The sequence below is a fragment of the Apus apus genome, chromosome 5 (assembly GCF_020740795.1).
Source record: "Apus apus isolate bApuApu2 chromosome 5, bApuApu2.pri.cur, whole genome shotgun sequence".
In the NCBI taxonomy this organism is placed as follows: domain Eukaryota; kingdom Metazoa; phylum Chordata; class Aves; order Apodiformes; family Apodidae; genus Apus; species Apus apus.
This window is the reverse complement of record NC_067286.1, coordinates 48554052-48573190: the sequence shown is the minus strand read 5'-3', so window position 1 is coordinate 48573190 and position 19139 is coordinate 48554052. Positions and strand designations below refer to the sequence as shown.

At 44.4% G+C, this 19139-nt stretch overlaps 1 protein-coding gene across 2 annotated transcripts; it reads right to left on the bottom strand.

Moving 5' to 3' along the window:
* Window positions 1–5365: 5365 nt before the first annotated feature.
* CALM1 (calmodulin 1) lies at window positions 5366–17201 on the bottom strand. Of its 2 annotated transcripts, XM_051622409.1 has the most exons (6): window positions 17015–17201; window positions 13717–13747; window positions 12688–12831; window positions 10588–10694; window positions 8984–9119; window positions 5366–8757 (listed from the first exon to the last, which is right to left on the bottom strand). In XM_051622409.1, exons 1-6 carry the CDS (start codon window positions 17015–17017, stop codon window positions 8729–8731), a joined length of 450 nt encoding a protein of 149 aa, XP_051478369.1. In that variant the 5' UTR covers window positions 17018–17201; the 3' UTR covers window positions 5366–8728. The 2 variants fall into 2 exon arrangements, with proteins under 2 accessions (XP_051478369.1, XP_051478371.1); XM_051622411.1 differs by lacking the exons at window positions 13717–13747; window positions 17015–17201 and adding an exon at window positions 13403–13491.
* Between the last annotated feature and the right edge of the window lie 1938 nt (window positions 17202–19139).

Sequence of the window (19139 nt, the reverse complement as noted above, 5' to 3'; positions counted from 1 at the left end):
CCTGCAGTAGTTTAGCAAATAGTAACTGATCTCCTAATCTAAAGCTGCCTAATAACAGAACTAAGTTCAGTGAGGTGCTCTTTGTAGAACAGGTAAATTGTGGCTCATGAAGCCTAAGAAGAGATGGAGGTTAGGTTAGATGGGAAGAGAGAGGGAGAGGAAAGTTGGTGGGAGAAGAGGGCTAGAAGGGATCCCAGTGTCTCAAGAGAATCTGTCCCTGGTCCCACTTTCCTTGATGCCTCAGACTTATACACATCCTGCACCAAGTGATGGCCCCAGGTTCAAAACTTGATGCATTGATCTCTGCTGGGAACAACCCATGTGCAAAAATGATCCCTTAGAAATCTACCACGTTTTAAGATCAAGATGGCTGGATGTCAGTTGTGGGTGAAGTGAATGCTGAAGCTTACATGTAGTATGATTCTGCTCAGGAGAAGTGGGCAGCAAAGCTCTTTTTGAATGTAAGAAGTTAAATGTGACTGTGTATATGGGAAACACTGGTGCACTTCACACTTTCAAAAGTAGTAACTGGAAGACTCTTCTGTGCCTTGACTTGAGTGATTTTCCTGTCTTAGGCAACACAGAGGGGAAAGTTACTTGCTGACAAATTGGCAGATTAGAACAAAAAATTGGTGGGGGCTTGTGGGAATGGAGATTTGGAAGATGTGTCCTTAGCATCCCTACTGATGCTTAAACCAGGACAGAGAGATAAATAGATGGGCTGATGTACTGGTTTGGGTTGGGAGTAGAGTTCATTTTCTTCGTAGCAGCCTGTGTGGTGCTGAGTTTTGGATTTGTGACCCTAAAAGTGTTGATAACGGATGATTTATTTATTGCTAAATAGTGCTTACACAGTGTCAAGGCCTTTTCTGCTCCTCACCCCATCTCACCAGCAAGCAGGCTGGGGGTGCATGAGAAGCTGTGAGGGGACACAGGTGGGGAAGCTGACCCCAACTAACCAGAGGGACATCCCATAAGATATGATGTCATGAAAAGCTGGGGAAAGAAGGCAGGGCAGACATTTGAAGCGATGGCCTTTGTCTTCACAAATAACCATTATTTGTGATGGAGCCCTGCTGTCCTAGAGATGGCTGAACACCTGCCTGCCAATGGGCAGTGGTGAAGGAATTCTTGATTTTGCTTTGCTTGTGCATGTGGCTTTTACTTGCCCAATTAAACTATCTTTACCTCCACCCATGAAATTTTGCACTATTACCATTCCGATTCTCTCCCCTACCGGGGAGGGGGGTTAGTGAGCAGCCTCTGGGGCTGAGCTGTCCTCTGGGCTTAGGCCATCACAGCAGAGAGCATGAAAAACAGGCAAGGACTATGGGACAAGGAAACCTGGAGATGTCTGAGAGACACATGCTGGGCCTTATATGGGTAGAGAACAAAACTGAGTGTAAAGGAGCAGGCATGACAGGTAGAGGACAGGAGGTATGGGGTCAGAGTTACAGTGGATGGGTGGAAGAGCCTAGGATCATTACAGCACATCCTCCTGCAGAGCCCTGAGCTGCTCCCAAAGTCCCCAAATCCACTTTTTCTCTGCAAACCCACGGGCAAAGAATGCCCTACCCATTTCAGATTGGCTGAGGAAGCAGAAGAGCTTTGCTTGCCATCCCTCTGTTGCCTCGAGAGGTCACGGTCCGTGCCAAACCCAAAGGCAGCAGCCGGATGGTGACTCAAAGGGTGTCACCTCATGCCACACCATGGAGCTTCCTGTGCTGGTAGTTCCGCTTTCACTCTCGCAGTAGAAACAGCAGCGAAAGCATAAAGTTACACCTCAAAGTTAGGAATGCCAGAATTGAATTTCTTTGATACATTTATTCCCCTACTTCCCTTCCACCTCCCTATTTTGTGAAATCACCACATTTATTTGAGCTCCTTCTCTTTCCTGGCACAAGGGGAGCTGCTCTGGGCATGAATCAGCATGGTGCAATGAACTAAATGCTGTGTAGTTGATCTCTGTTCTTTTGTTGCAGAAATTAGGCAATGCGTAGTGAGAGATATTGGGGCTGGAAGGAGAGCAAAGCTGACCTGTCGGACGAGGCAGGGTATTGCTGCCCCAGAAAATCAGCATTTGTGGTTTTTGTGTGGAGTCCTTCCATGGGGTGGGTTGACCTCTTGGACTCAGCTGTCTATGGGTGGCCCCTCCCTCTAAGCATGTTGGTCAACAACTGCTTGACCCAGAGGCTTGGACTGATTTTCAGACATGAAGACATGAGGTGTCTTTGTACCACATATAAGGCATGATTACAGTTCTGACAAATAAAAATGCCTCAGTTTGAGCTCTCAGAATACTGCTTTGGACTTCAGTGACTGCACTTCAGCTCCTTCTGTTCAATGAGGATAAAGCATGTCCTTACTTCACTGTGTGTCCCAAGCAGAAGGCAGTATTTGTGAAGCATTCAGATACTTAAGTGCCATAGGAAAAACAGAAGAAACTACTAACTCTGCCTTTGAAATAAGAGCTGAGTCATGGGTAGTGACTAAGGTATAGAATAATGCATTCATAAAGTTACAATGATATACTTCATACAATGGCGAAAAAATACTGTGGACAGAATAGTATGAGACATGACAGTGTCATCACATTTGCAATAAGCTAAACTGGAGTTTCTTGGATAACCTTAACTGGGTATTTTTTTTAAACTTGGAGTGCTTATTTTTGGAGCCTAAGACTATTCTTTTGGCATATTTTCCATGTGTGAATGTGTTCAATATTGAAATGAGTAATAACCCAGGCTACTGAAGAAATTACTTATCTTCCTCTATAAATTAATGTGATGGAAAACAAATCAGCAAGGCAATTTTCAGACTTCAGCTGTGCCTTTGTAACTGTGCTGTAGAGCAAGGCATCTTCTTCACTAGTGAAAAGATGTTTTAACTTATTGACTTGATTTACTGGTTGAATTTATGTACAGTGTATTCAATAATTCAGCTACATAGGATGGACAGCATCATGCCCACTGATTAATTGTCAGAGCATCTGGTGTACCTGTAATCAGGGTTATATTTTGTCTCCTATCAGACTGTCTGGAAGAAATTATTCTTTTTAATGTATTTATTAAGGAAGCTCAGAATAAGCAGAGCATGTTTGTCAAGTTCTGAACCACAGCAGGCTTTCCTAAATTGTATTTTCAAGTATTTGTAAAGTTAACAAGGGGAGTCTTTGGGGGGGTGGGCAGACAATGCAGACAAATGGAGTGACAACATTGCTGCCATAAGAACTTAATGCCCAGGGAGCTCACAATCAAATATTTATAGCTTTATGGGCAACAAATACTCTGTGAGACAAGACTACAAAGCAGTCCCATGCTCAGGTATTCCTTTTGCTCTCATCCTATCCATTTCTTTCACCATATCCTTTTTCAGAATACTTGTTATGCTGTCAGCATTGTTATTGCCAAACCCACTGCAAACTAGTAAAATAAGAAGTGCAATTAAATGCCTTTTTATGGATCCCTGAGTTGATCCAGTTGGTTGCTATTCAAATGTTGTTACTTTAAAATGCTGTAGCTGGTAGAGCAAGTAGGACTTTTGTTCAAGAATCTGTTTTTCAAATACATTGTATTTAGAGATCTAGAAATAAAAATAAATTCAGAAAATGTTTTTATTCATTTTTAGGTCATTAGCTCAGTTTTCATATTGTATTTCAACCACTAGTTATCTTGGGAGATGTTTTTGGCAGAAAAAGGCTGCAGTATGAATAATTCTTTCAGATAATTTATGCAGATGCTGACTTCTGAGGCAACTCAAATGCAAGCAGCTCTTTGGAAGAGATCTGTACAAGATCTCCCAGTTAACTAAGCTATATTAAAGTTCAGAACAAGAAGTCACCACGTACAGGGCTGCAATACTCAGTGCCAACTGGAACCAGCTTTGTCCAACCTGTAGAGGTGCTGGAAAGAGGAACTTGCAACCTCCTTACTAGGGTCTCTGGTGGCAATGCTTCTCAACTCTCTGTAACATTGCTATGTGATGCTGGTGTCTGTCACTCAGCATCTCAGGCTCCAGAGGGATTTGGAGGAATGGAACCCCCTGATGTAATACACTCCTTTTTCTGTATCAGATGTGTTGGGTTTTTTCCTCTTAAGAGTTCAGTAGTTTGATGGCCAAAAGGGCCGAGCTGGGCTCTGAAACTTGCTCTTGCCTCTGCAGAGCAAAGCACCACACAGGGACCTAAGAAGAGGGTCCTTGTTAGTGGTACAGGGAAGACAGCATGACAGCTGGTCAGCTCTATCAGCAGCAGTAGAATGGAAAGCTAGGTATCAGCTGTGTTTTATCATCCATGGGATTATAAGAGATTCTCTTAATATTTATCTAATGAGTATCTCTGCTATTTTTTGGGATATCTGGTCACTTCAGCTCAAAACCAGACTTATTAATATCAAACTTAAATTATCAACTATTACAAATATCCTCTGAATGCTTCCCTAGAATACTCACTGATAGGGGTTCTCATAAAAACCTTTAAGTACTTGGGCCTTCATACAAATTTCCTGCAGCAAGTAACACTGGGATTCTTTGGAACTCTAGATTCATACACAATTCATCATTATTATTTCATTCATCATTATTTCAAAATTGTGTATTTGGATTAAGACAACAAAACCTTTAATATTTTGGAATTGCAATGCTGTTAAGTAAAAATTACCACACAACAATGTGTTTGTCTGATATGTGTTTGATTAAAGGTCCATCTGCTCTACTTGCAAGTCAGTCAGGAGAAACACGGCATCAGCCTTCATTGCCTGTCTTCACCTGAGAGCTAGATGCCTGTGATCAGAAGATATGCCGTGGTCATTTCTGTCAGATTTCACTTAGTCCTTGAATTTTTAAAACCAAAAATCCCCACCAAACAAACAAAAAAATTATCCCCAAACCCTAATTGGATTGTAGTAAGATAACCATTCTGTTACCTTCATGCTAGGGGAAAAGCTTTATTAACTGTTATTTCTAAACCACAGGACTGGGCTTCTAGTTTAGGATGGTGTCACCTAGGAACAAGAAGCTGCATGGACATCACACGCATACTGGAATACAGGGATCAAGCCACAGCCTGGTCCCCCTCCCCGCTCACCCGGGCAGGGCGCTGGGCTGGCGGCTGCAGCGCTGAGCACTGCCCACAGGTCAGACCCACACCCACGGTTAATGGATCTACAAGGTGTAGGGGAACTTCCTGGTTAGCTTTTGATGGCATCGGTCTTTCTGAACCTGCACAAGTGTGATATATGATTGGGGGTAAGAGTCTTCTATCACATCAGTAACCTCCCCCCTTCACCCCACCAAACAAAACAAATGCCCCATATTTGCAATGTTTCAATACCTGAAATATAAAAAAAATAAGCATGATAATGAATAATCTATGTTAAGCATTTTCTTACCCTTTATTTTTTCATTATGACCAGAAGAGGAATATGATTAACAGCAGTTTAAACTTTAGCAGTACAATTTCAGTATTAAATATAAAACTACACTGCAAGTTGATGTATTTTAAAAATGGTTATGTATACTCTAGCCTTAAATTTATGTATCAAATACAAGTAACTCAATTGTTTCTTGCCTTGACAATTAACATATCTAACAAATTTCAACAAACCAGACATCCATCTTTCCCATTAAAAAAATAAGCAAGCACACCAAACTCTTATTCATAGCAAGGGGATGTTAAGACCCAACACTTTCCTGAGTGTTGTGCAGAAAACAGGTTTGAGAAAGTCAGTTAACTAAGTGTCATGATAAACCTAAAGCTAAGCTGGAGGACCTTTTGATTAACTTCATATTTCATATATTACTTGCATCAGTTGAGAGCAACATGAGTTACAGAACTTCCATGAAAACAAGCCACTTACAAGCAGGTGGTTAAGCTTGATCAGTTTATTAAAAGGATTATATGACACAGTTGCCTGCAATAGCAGGGGACTGGATCTGATGACCCAGGAAGTTCTTTCCAGTCCCCTGTTTCTAAGCCATGCACCAAGTGTATCCAGCCCACACTTTCACATTTGGAAAAAGCCAAAGCCACACACACACTCTCACAAGAAAAAAAAATAAAAATAAAAATAAGTCCTTGATGACACCATTTCATTTCTGTAGATATTCACTATGCAGAAGGGAACAGAGCTAAAGTCTGGTACAGAGGATACATTTACTTGAGGTTGATGTGGTACTGAAGTCAGTTAATAAGTAGATACCTCCAGGCAGATTCAGTTACAGGGCATACCAACACTGCACACTGCCAGACAATTTCTAATCAAGCCAAGAACCTCTTGCAGGAATGAGGTCTCCTTGCTAGCAAGCAGAGCACACTGAATAAGCTAAAAGCAGCTGTTCTTAAATGAACTACCCTACCAACCGTGAGTGAATGACAGATAGATGGTAAGAAGCATTTACCTACTAGACAAGATCTCTCTGCACACTCAGGCAGAAGAAGTAATTAATCAGAGCAGCAACCATTGCTCCTACCTTGCCTGTCTCTTAAGTACGTTCTCTTTAAAAGCTGGTCTACAGAATCAGTGCAGCCTTTCTCAAGCACTACCAAAAGAGTAGTTTGCAACTGCCATGCAAGACTCTACTTCCAAATGGTAGTCAAGACATTCCCATCATCATGGCCAGCTTGCTAAGACAGCATATGCAGCCATAGCAAAAAAGCCTTTGCAACAATTAGATCCAAACAATTGCCTACACTCAGCCCATCTAACTTTTAGGCACTTTAAGGTGTCTGGGTCCCTAGTCACCCAGAACTCCTCCCACCCCCCAGGAAAAAAATAAATCACTGAAGGCAGATAGCCTCAATTGCCTTCTGGACATCTCTTGACCCTCACTGAGCAAAGCTGCATTTCAAGCAACCAAGTTCCTCCTAAGACAGGCACCTCAGTTAGACAGGATGAATGGAGACTTGCATCTCTTTCAAGAGATAGTATCAGTACTCTCCAAAACCAAAGGCAATTAAGCAATTATGGTTTGCAACTCCAGTTACGTTTGGAAACAAACTTACAGTCAAGTAATTAAGCTATAGTCCCTCCCTCCCAAGCATAAAAGCCTTCCACATGGAGGCCCGACTATTCAAAAAAAAAAAAAAAAAAAAAAGAGGAAAACAGCATTCTTCTTTCAAACAAAGAAGAGTGGACATGGCTGCTTTGCCACTCATTCACGGGGAAGCTGAAGGATCAGAGAACACTTACTCAGATACCTGGAATGACTAAGCACTGCTAGTGCATGCAAAGCAGAAGTAACAAGATGGTTTTTAAATTAACCCTAGTCCTCTTCTCCACCCCACAAAATTCATGCAAGTGTTTGAGAAGATAGTCAAGACATAATAATAGCCCCACTTTCCAAAAAGGCTTAGGGTTTTTTACATTTTGTAAGAGAAATATCCTTTTGTTTTCTCTCTGTGGATAAACACATTTTTGGCGTGTTTGAGAATTATATATATCTATGAAGTCCATGCTGTTTAAATTCTCCAACTAGCTTCCTATAACCTGTCAAAAAAACATGGGCAACCTATACACGTTTCCCCAGTATTGACATGCATGCTCAGAGCTCTCCACTTTAGTGAAATGAGGTGTTACTTCTATGCTGACAGTTGACGAGTCAGCATTACACGACTTTGAGACCAACTAAATTAACATTGTCGTAATATGAAAGGCAAGCACAAGTTGATTTATTTATAGCAAAGGTCTTGGGTTACAGAAGGTCAGTTCTTGCCATCTTGAAAAGATAGGGGATAACTTATTGCATACATGTGCATTATAATTTAGCAGCAAGTCATTCATAGAAACACTTCCCTCCTACTGCTTTTTTGGTTTATTATCTCAATCATATATATATTTTAGCTTTACAAAGCATTTAACACCACCTTTAAGTTAATGGTCTTTTATTGGAAAAAAAGACTAGCATTTACAACTTGGAATGGACATAAATTGTAATATCTTGAACAGCAATGTTGATAGTTGTGCTGAAGTCCACAGGCTACTCCGCCAGCTCCAAGTCATGGTACAGAACGTTTTAAAAATATGAGAGTCCAAAGATGCTCCCTTGGTGAAGGTTTCTTTAAAAATTTTGTGAACGGTAACAGCCCGACACCCGTTTCACTATAGTGCAATGCAGACAATGTTAAACCAGTATTTTAACATAGACATGCCATCCATAGTTAAGATCATCATATTTTTGGAGCACACTGCTACGTACAGGAGAACCATTCGACCTTTAGGGCATTTTTCTCTAAGTTTTGCATCCTTCAACCATTTTGCTGCATACCATCCTGAGGTATAAACCAATTTTAAAGTAAACCAGCTATGACAATTTATACTACAAATTGAACTAGAATCCACCATTGAACAAAAGAGTGGATCTCTTAGGTTGTTTTTTTCCTTTTAATACAAATGTCTGACTGTGCTCAATTGTCAAGCTGCATGCATGAAAAACTGGCCAGCCCAAACAGTGTAATAGTCATTAGCAAATGGAACTTTTGAGTTCACTAAGTGCTTCCTTTTTTTTTATTTTCAAGGTAGTACAATTATTTATATTGTAAAACTGATGTTTAACTTTGTCTTTTGGGGATAGGACCACCAACCATTACATGCAGTTTGTGGACAGAAGGTATTTTGACATTCAGTTTTGCTATACAGAAACAGAATGAATAAATGAACTTTTTTTTTGCAAGAGGTAAGTAAAAGATTCAATTTGATTCTTCTAGAGGAAAAAAGGTGTAAAGGAGGTCTCTTCACTTTGCAGTCATCATCTGTACGAATTCTGAAAAGATAAGAAGTCACTGATTTATCATCTCCAGAGTATGCCAACTGCCCATTCCCTTAAAACACACCTGGCATATAAAAGCCCCTTTAACTGCATTAAGTTTTTGTCCACAGAAGTGCATAACCAAATAAACTGGTGTCTCAAGTATGAGAAATCAATGCCCCACCCATGCAACAGGCTTTCACTCAATTTGAGTAACAGTTTTGCATCACAACATCTTTACCTTCATAGTTGACTTGTCCATCTCCATCAATGTCTGCTTCTCTGATCATTTCGTCTACTTCTTCATCTGTTAGCTTTTCTCCTAAGTTTGTCATAACGTGACGTAGTTCTGCTGCACTGATATAGCCATTGCCATCCTGTGAGGAAGGAGTTGCACAAGATCACGATCAACAATCCTGACATTCGTTAACTCTGAAACTACACTGACATTTCCAGTAACTGCTCCTGAACTAGCCTTACAGTACTTGGGACAGGCATACTGACTTGGTACACTGTACAACCCTACAGTAGACACTAGTCCCACTGCCTCACAAATCATGCATGCCACCATATCCTTCTGTACAATTATTGTACTGAAAGAGTAACTCCATGCCTGATTTGTAGCTGTGATACAGTATTTTTAATACTTTTAAGAGCTTTTGAATTAATCTCTGCTGACTAAGCAAGGCAAAAAAAAAAACACAATACCAATCTCTCCATCATCAAGAATAGTCAGCTTTCTCTTCTGTGTAACACTACTTCAATAACTAGACTGAAGGTGGTTAGGTGAGGCTTCTGGGATGAGATTATACAAAACAAGCCTTCAAAGAAGGCAACTCATAAGGGAGTTGTGAAAAGCCTCGTGACAAAAAAAAAAAAAAGGACAAAAAGAGAATGACACTTCTAAGTCAGTGTTCCCATCAGTAATACCCAAGCCTAGAGCTCATCCCTAGTCATTTCAGAAATTGTCCTCTTCCATCTACAGGAAGATTACACTAGCTTAGAGCAGTTCACATGGCCATCACACGTAGGTATGCCACCTCAGTGGCTTTAAACACAAATCTAGTCTGTAGAAATAACCCTATAGGGTAGATGAAGTACTAACCAATCAAACATTTCCTCTAGCATGTTTTCCAGCAAAGTACTACAGGCTGCCACTTTTTTCCATAGTGGAGGAGTAAAGCTGTCTTCAGCATGTGTGTGCATCAGCTTAGCAGCTGCACTAGCCAGTGCTCAACACAATTCTAGTCTAATATCTGTCATATCCAAGCAACTCAAAGAGGGAAATTCCTTTTTTAGAAATAACTGACCTTAGTCATGTATGCCCAGGAATCTTTAAAGACAAAGGTAGTTGAGCTCTAAAATCTTCCTGAAAGCAACCTCAAATTTCACATCTTGAAAACAGAACATGCAATACTTCATGTCCCTCTAAATACTGATGACATCATCTTAGTTTCAAAAGCTTCCATCAAGAAGTATAAAACCTTGGGCATCTACACCAACATTTCCCCATTCCCCCTAAGTCAGAAGGTACACCACCCCACAAAAAAAACCCCACCCCACACACATCAAGTTCTGCTCATCTCTGCTCCCCAAAAAAAGGCCATAATCTTCTCCTCATGGATGAGCCTAAAGCTTAGACCTGCTGCATAAAGCAGGTAGTACCAGCCTGCACCATTCCTGGTTGTGTCCATAACAGCCCCTGTTCTGTATCCAATTTCCCTGCTTCTACTAAAGTACCTTTTTTTTTTCTCCTTCTAGACAAGAGGAAAAAAAAACCCCAACCCTGAGGAAAAAAGGGACATCAGTACTGCTTCTGAAGACTATTTGTACTTTTAATAATACCTTGTCAAAGACTCGGAATGCCTCACGGATTTCTTCCTCGCTGTCTGTGTCCTTCATTTTTCTGGCCATCATAGTTAAAAATTCAGGGAAGTCGATAGTGCCATTGCCTTAAAGAAAAGAAACTTCCAAAAATAAAACTTCCATTCTTTTCTTTATACAAAATATAAATCTGTAATGTAACTTAGCCAGGGACAAGACTGTCTGATCCTCAGTGCACCATCTATACAAGAACAGAATCATCTCCCTCAATTGCTATCACTGCCTTTTTGCTATTACAATGTGCAGCAGCCACTGTCACTGCAGTGTTTCAGCACAATGACATCAACCACTGTCTTCTCGGAGGCCAAGCCAATACCATTTGCCACGTGAGTTGCAAGTAAAATGTTAGTCTGATGCTCCAAGGTTAACCAGCACTAAGACTTGTCTTTACTTCAAAGCACTCCCTAAAAACAATCATTTAACTTCTTCAGAATCTCCCAATTGGTATTTAAATTAGGAAAAATTGTACTTCAATAAGCTGCTCATAAATACTTGTTCCTTGTTAAAAATAAACTTCCTTATCAATTTATGTTGCATACCACAAAAGTAATGCACCATTTTAAGGTGCAACATGGATCTGCAAATTCCAGCGACAGGAGAAAAGCTGCCATTATTTGGTATTTCTGATAAGCTTTGCAGTTGTTGTTCTTACAGGTATTTCACTGCAAAACTAGTTAACATCCAGGCCTCATTCTTAAGATATTTAATTTCTTCATTCAAAGCAAGAATTCAAACTTTAGGCTGCTTAAATCTATGAGAAAAGTGGTATGGTGAAGAAACAGTTCTTTAAAACATGAGAAACTAAATTTGTGTAGTCAGGATTTTGATTCTTATGCCAAAAATGCATTAAATAGTTCACTGTGCGACTAAGATCTACCCATTGCTTGAGGGAAACATATAAAGTAATTGGATAAGTACAGCAAAGAAGCTAAATAATTGCATTTTTAAAAAAACCTTTGCAGCTTAAGAGACTCCACATTGAGACATACACAGCTATTTATCATCATGGCCAGCTTTATCTACTAGAAGAATATGAATACAGGTCTTGTTCATTGATCGTTTTTCAAAGCCGAGTACATGCAGAAGAGCAGCAAAGCACCATGCCATAAAACTAGATGGGCAGGTATCTGAAATCCTGTTTCCTTTCCATTTTCAACTACCAGCACAGCACTGAGGACTGCAGTCTAGAAAACTCACTAGACACACTCTACATAGCACTGCTAATTCTGAAGTTTTGTTTTTCAGTATCTTCATCCAAGAGTCAGCAATTAAAGGCTACTTACACTTTTGGAAAGTAGTTGCAATTAGCATAGTCTGATCATCTATACTCTCGCCAATATACTTTCACTCTTCTTTACAGAGGTATTAAAGAAAAACCACTATCACAACCAACATAAGATCAAAGCCTTGATATCACTGAGCAATGGAAGACATTTTTCCCTTTTATAACTGCTAACCTGTCTCGAGTCTCAGGAAAAAAAAAATAGTTACCTTTTCTGGCATCCATTCACAATTTGATATGGAAAGGTTATTCTGCTTTTGCTTCCAAATCCTCTCCCTATCTGTTAGTGATCTAATACACCACATTAGACTCCACAGCCTCTCCCTTGTGTGTTTTCAATTCTTGAAGTTTAGCACTACTCCACTCCTACCACATTTTTGGCCTCAGACAAAACCACAGATATTAGTACAGCTATTAAGACCAACACAGGCTGACGAAACATGTATAGAAAAGCTGTGTGGAAACACAGGTTAACAGCAGGTCAGGACAAGTCAGAGTAACAGGAAGCCTGTGACCCATAAACTATTAAAGCCAAACAGCATAACTTTGCCTCTGCCCAGCTCCTTTAGATTCTCACTAATACTGCTAACATCTTTGACTGCTGTGCAAAGAGCAATCAGAAAACTGACATCCGCCTGAGTTTAGATTCTATTAAGTATTTTGAAACTGCTTCAAGACATCAATGTCATAGAATCTTTTCTATATGCAGTCAAAGCCCAGGTGTGGAGGTCATGCATACTTAAGATGATCACACTGCTAATAACCTTCCCGACACTTACCATCAGCATCTACCTCGTTGATCATGTCCTGCAATTCTGCTTCTGTTGGATTTTGACCCAATGACCTCATGACAGTTCCCAGTTCTTTTGTTGTGATAGTACCATCACCATCTTTGTCAAATAGGGAAAAGGCTTCCTTGAATTCTAGAGGCAGAAACAATCCCAGTGTTTAGTAACATCACAAGCATGAGAAAACTGCAGCTCCACTAACACCTGGTACAATTTTTCAGAACATTTTCTCTAACTGTCCATGTATTGAGAGAATTAGCACTCAAATATTAATAAAAAATTACTTACAGTACCAACATATTATTTGCATAGTATATTCGAACTTATTTCATGTGGCTATTACAGCATTGCAACTCTTAATCTCAGCATCATCTTGCTTGAGGCTGCTGCACCATAAATAGCAACTGCTTTGGATAGGAGAAGTGACCCACTACGTTCCCTTCACCATTAACAGACTTAAACAATAAGTGATGTAATTTATTTTTAATGCAGCAGACAATGAGAATTTATGTCAGCCACAAGTGCGTGGCTGGTCTCTAGAAGCTCAAATAATGCTCCTTCTTCTAACCCATTTAATTAAACATTCTATTCGAAATTATTTAAGACACTGGCTTATATTAATGTGTAATAAATCCATTTTAGGTTTATTTGTTGCCACTTCATTTAAAGTTTAACTTCACTCTATTAAAAACAAAAGAGTACCTACGTCTGCTTTGACTTCAAGAAGTTCACTTGAGTCTAGCAATTATTTCTGTTTGCAAGAAATCTAGAAGGACTTGGCTCAAGTCTGAAAGTCTAAAAAAATAATGATCTGTAGTCCAAGGAACAAACAGTCAAAACTAAAGAGACAACAAACCAGTAATCTTCCAGAATTAAGTGGGTTTTTTTAGTGAGTACTTTTAAGAAGTGTTAGTACAGATCTGAAATTGTCCAAAAGTGTGGGGTTTTTTGTTATGATTGGGATTTTTTTAGTCACAAGGAGTTAACAAAAAAAAAATCATTTCTCATCAAGATACTTACCAGCAATCTGTTCTTCAGTCAGCTGATCAGCCTACACGAAGAACAGAACATTTTAGAATGCTGTTTACATCTAGCTGTGTCAAGCCGCAAGACACTTCCTTTCACTACTTTCACAAAGCCACTGCCAACTCCTGGAATTCTGCCTCTGCAAGGAGATTCCATGCACCTACACCATGCAGCCATTTCTGAAAGCATTTAAGCTAACTTCTCTTGAAACTGCACAGGAAGAACCAGCCATGCCATCCTTTGACTTGGAGAATCCAATTTGGTCAAGCAAAGGACAAAGCAGACTCCTTGCAACTGGTCAGGGACACAAAATGCTTAATGACGTCTCTGGGGTTTCACACCAGGTGTCATTTCCAGGAGGACAGTCACCCTTCCAGTGCGCGGGGGCATGTGCACCCTGTGGGCTCATGAGAAGTGTGCCACCTAGTGCTCCCACAGCGCCGAGCCCGCCCTCCCCCACCACCAACATCCAGCATTACCCCCCTCTAAGCTGAGCAGGAAAGGCTCTGCTGCGATATTAGGAGGAATTACTACTCAGCCTTATAGAGATTTTTGCCATCTCTGACAAAGAAAATGCCAGTTCTCAAGTATCACATTATTGTTCTATTTAGCCAAGCAGGTCAAGGTGCCTACATGGGCTGTTTTATACTTAGTTTTAAGTGGCAAGATTTAAAATGACTGTTTATGACCTTCTGTACATCAAGAGGCCACTGCTGCAGCCAAACGCACACAGCTCAGCAGCCAACTAAATGGGCTTTCCCAGAGCTTCGCTGTGCTAACCACATCCTTCCAGAAGCCTCTCCCTTCTGTATGGGCAGAGCATCACAAAAAGCTCTGCTGTTTGGACTGAAAGGAGCTAACCAGTTCTTTAAGGAAAGAGAGGCATTTTCCTAGTAATTAAAGAAATAAAAACACCTGGATTTTACACACCTGGTCACAGACACTGGAGAATGCAAGGTACTAACTCCTTTTAAACTCATTTTATTGGACAGCTTTTACTATTAGAACAGATAATTTTGCAGGTCAGAGAAAGCAGGCATCTTGTTAATATTTTTGTCCTAAAATACCATTATTCAAGTATAAAAAACACTTAACTGCAGTAAACAGCAAGACATACAATGCTGCATTTACAAGCTACACAACCTATTAAACTCTTGCACGGGATGGCAGGGTTGAAAGCCTGCTGTATATATGTTAAATGACACACGGATTTCACCTGTAAAATAGGTGCTGGGATTTAATTATTTTTTTTTAATGCTTTAATATCTGTATGCAACAACTGAACAATTCCCCACATGCACAGTGGGATGGGGAGGGAGAAAATGGTAGAAGTGCTAGCAGCTAAAAACAGAGTTCAAATGTAATAATCTTCTTTAGTAACAGCAGAAAACTTGTGCTCAAAATCCAGCTCGACTTCCCGCACTCTCTTTGTGATTTTCCAGAAAATGCGAGGTTTTACCTAAAGATTATCTAAGGAATTTACATAACAGATTCAATGCCCTGCAGAACAGGAAACAGAGCCACACCTCGGCAAAAACCTCCAACCCACACTGCCAGCTCACTGCCCCTTTAGTCGCAGCTCACTGGATGTTTCTCAAAATCGGATTTGGAATTAAAAAAAAAAAACAACCCACAACAAAAAACGAAACAGACCCAAACCACCAACACACTTCGCATGCACGGTGACGCCAGAAGCACACAACTCGACCCTACCCCGCCATGGGGTTCACCTTCCCGAGCAACAGGCACAGCCGCTGCCCGCTCGCCCTGGCTACAGGACAAAGGTACCCAGGGCTGGAGCCATCACCCCACCCAGCCAAGTCATCAAATCCTGTCCTGGTGATGTCAGCCTTCCCCGACAGGAAGGGGAGATGGAGAGACAGAGCCGAGGAACACCCAGATTGCCAAAATGTGATTAGAGGTCAGCCTGCAACTGTTTCGCTGCTTTCGTAGGAAGCAAAAAAAAAAAAAAAAAAAGAAACAAACCAACAAAAACCCAAACGCCAGGAAAATCCCAGCCCTTCCTCTTGCCCTCTTTTGCGAGGAGCCCGGGCTGGCACCTGCAGCGCCCGACGGCTGGGGATGGTGCGAGCTGCTCCTGGAGCCCACCAGGGATGCGCTTCGCGCGGCCGGCGAGCCGGAGCCTCGCACCGCCCGGCCGGGAAGGGGAGCCGGAGCCTCGCACCGCCCGGCCGGGAAGGGGAGCCGGAGCCTCGCACCGCCCGGCCGGGAAGGGGAGCCGGAGCCTCGCACCGCCCGGCCGGGAAGGGGAGCCGGAGCCTCGCACCGCCCGGCCGGGAAGGGGAGCCGGAGCCTCGCACCGCCCGGCCGGGAAGGGGAGCCGGAGCCTCGCACCGCCCGGCCGGGAAGGGGAGCCGGAGCCTCGCACCGCCCGGCGCAACAGGCGCCCTTGGCCCGGGCCAGCAGCCGCCCACTGCTGCACTGCGTCCCCGCTCCCCCTCCCTCTCCAGCCGCACCGCGTCCTCATCCTGCAGCTGGCTCCGCTGCCAGCCTTCCCCATCCCCTCGCCCGCCCCTGCAGCCCGGGGGACAGGGACGGCTGCACCCTCCGTCCCCCCATGCGAGCGTTGGGCCGTTTCCAGCCCAACAACGCGCACTGCACCCCGGGCCCCCCCAGCCGGGGGGTGCGCGGGGGCCGGGGAGGAAGAGGAGGAGACATGATGTAATGCAGACAGCGATGGGCTTCGCCGCGGCTGCTGCGTTTTTTTGGGGGATGGGGGGGAGGGGGCAAGGGCGCAGTAGCTGCAACGCGGTGCCCTCCCCCGGGCTCCCCCCGCCCCGTTCCCTACGCAGTGCAGCTGGTGCCGGAGCCGAGCGGGATCCTGGCCCGCAGACCCGCGCCCCGCCCGGCACGGCCCCCGCCCCGCAACGCGCCCTGCCCGGCGGAGGGGCCACGGCCCCGGGGAGACGCGCCCGGCCCTTTCCGGATGGAACGGGCGCCGCATGCGGGGGAAGGCGAGGCGGGGCCGGGTCTCCCACACGGCAGGCCCCGGGGAAAGGGGAAGGAAGGGGCGGAAGAGGAAGGGGCCGCAGCTCAGCGGCGATCCCGCGCAGCGCGGGGCGGGGGGGGGATGGTCCGCCACCACCGGCCCGCTCACCCCGCGGGACCCGGGAAGGAAGGGCTGCGGCCTCCCGCCCCCCTCCTCCTGGGGCTCCCGCTCTGCTCCCCACTCCTCCCCGGGCAGAGCTCGGGGCCACTGACCCGGGCGCCCCCGACCCCACAGCCGGCGCCCCGCGCGCCAGCCCCGCCGCATCCCGGCGGAGCCACCTACCATGGCGCGGCGGCGGGCCCGGCGGCTGCTGCACCAACTGCGCGACCACGAGCGGCGGCGGCTGCTGCCTCCTCCCCGGCGCGGCTCCGAGGAGTGCTGGGGCTGTGCGGCTGCGCCGCGCCGCTATATATGTAGGGCTGTATCCCTCCGCCAGCGCGGGGCCTTTTTCTTTCCTCCCCGCGCGCTCTGCGCGAGGGTGACTGCGGCGAGTGGCCCTGCCCCCTCCGCCGCCGGCCCCTCCCCCGGCGGGCCCGCTCCCCCGGCCCCGCACCCTCCCCTCGCCTCCCCGCTCAGCCCCGCGGCCGGGCGCTCCCGGAGGTGCTGCCGCCGCCTGCCCGCTGCGGGAGCCGGGGCTGCCACGGGCTCCAGCCTAGCAGTGACCCCCGTCCTCCCCACACTCTGCTGCTCTCCCCTTCCCCCGTGTCCTCGCCCCTGAGGTAAGAGCCGGGGAGAGGCCGGGGAGCAGCCCTCCGCCCCATCCCCTGCCCGCAGGGCGGGCGGCGGCGCCAGAGGCAGCCTGGCCGCGGCAGGGGCCGTTGTCCTTCGGGCGCTGGTGCCGGGCCGCCCGCGGGAGGGCCGGCGGGGGAAGAGCTGCCCGCCGCGGGGCGGCATCACCGCGGGGACCTCGCCGGGGCTCCCCGTGCCCAGGCCTCCCCCCATCTCCCCGTCACTCTAGGCTGGGACCTGCGGAGGCAGGAGGGGACTCTGGAGTTGCTGTTTTCCCTCGGCGCCCCCCCGGTGCGGTGCGGTGCGGTGCCCGGGCCGGCACCTTGGAGAGGAGCGTGGCGCGGGGGGTGCGTGTTTGCCTTCATAAAGCACATTCTTTGGGGAAACACGAACGACAAGGGGACTACGGCAGAGACTGTAAAGCTGGTATGCTGAAGCGAGCACAGCTTCTATTTTTTTTTTTTCTTTTCCTTAGTGCTTTTGTCAAGCACCAACATCTAGATGATGGTAAAACTCAAGGCAGAGTCAGATGGCCTGCGACTGACGTGTCACTTCAGCCCCTTCTCAGCAGAGCAGCCTTAGCCTACAAATGAGGCAGCAAAGCCTGTCAAGTGTTTTCTTCATTCCTCCTCTCTGCTCTGTTTCAGGATTTTGTCCACTAACTCATAATAACCCAGGTAGCATTCACACTGTACCTCCTATAATAGGTACAAACGCATAAAGAAACATGGACCTACATTGGACTCCAGGATTTTGGTTCCGTTCATGATGGGTACTCCCAGATTTTAAGCCTTGTAATTCAAGGTATTTTTAGTGAAGGTTTTAGTTTGGGCCTCTCCTGGATGGGAAGGCTGGCAGTATTTCCAGAGTAGTCACAATTCTGCTGATTGCTCACAGGATAGCACTACATCTTTTAAAATACATTTTCCTACTTCTTTGTTTTTCAAAAATTGTACATACTTCCAGTGTTTGAAATAAAGACAAAATCAGTTGGATTCTGTTTGTTTAACAATTTCAAGAGCTGTACCACTGAGGTTACAATTTATTTGCTTGCCTTTCTTGGAACACAGTGATAGGTTGGCAAACACAACGGTTACCTGTTTATGATCTAGAAGGATTTCTCATGGCAAACAAAATAGCATATTTAATGTGTCATAGTTTCATTCCCCAAACCATCCTAACATTTATGTAGGAACTAGTATATGAAATGGTGTCAGAAAACCAATTTGCAGATGGCTTAGTCTGCAAATTACAAGCGTATAGACAGTTTTCATTTTAGATACAGAATTCCCAGCCTTTTACTTTATTTTATTATTTTATTTTTACAAAAACTACTAAGCAGCAATGTTGGATTATTATTTTTTTTTGTAGTGGAAAAACATGAAAATTGATCTTTTGTTTTCAGACCAGACCAACAATTTTAAGCCCTTATTTTCCCAGCTTAATTTCTTTCTGGAAAACATGGCACAATGTTTGATTGATGTGAGCTACAAGAGCTTTTGCTGGAATAAGTGAATCTTGGCACTCCTCGAGCCTCACAAAGGTGTGTGAAGAACAATGTTCGTGTACAGATCATTCACCTCATTGTGCTGGCCTTCCACAGGTGAAGATCTCGTTATTGAAACACTGAATTCTATATAAATAATGTGAACATAAATATATAAATATTATCTCAAAA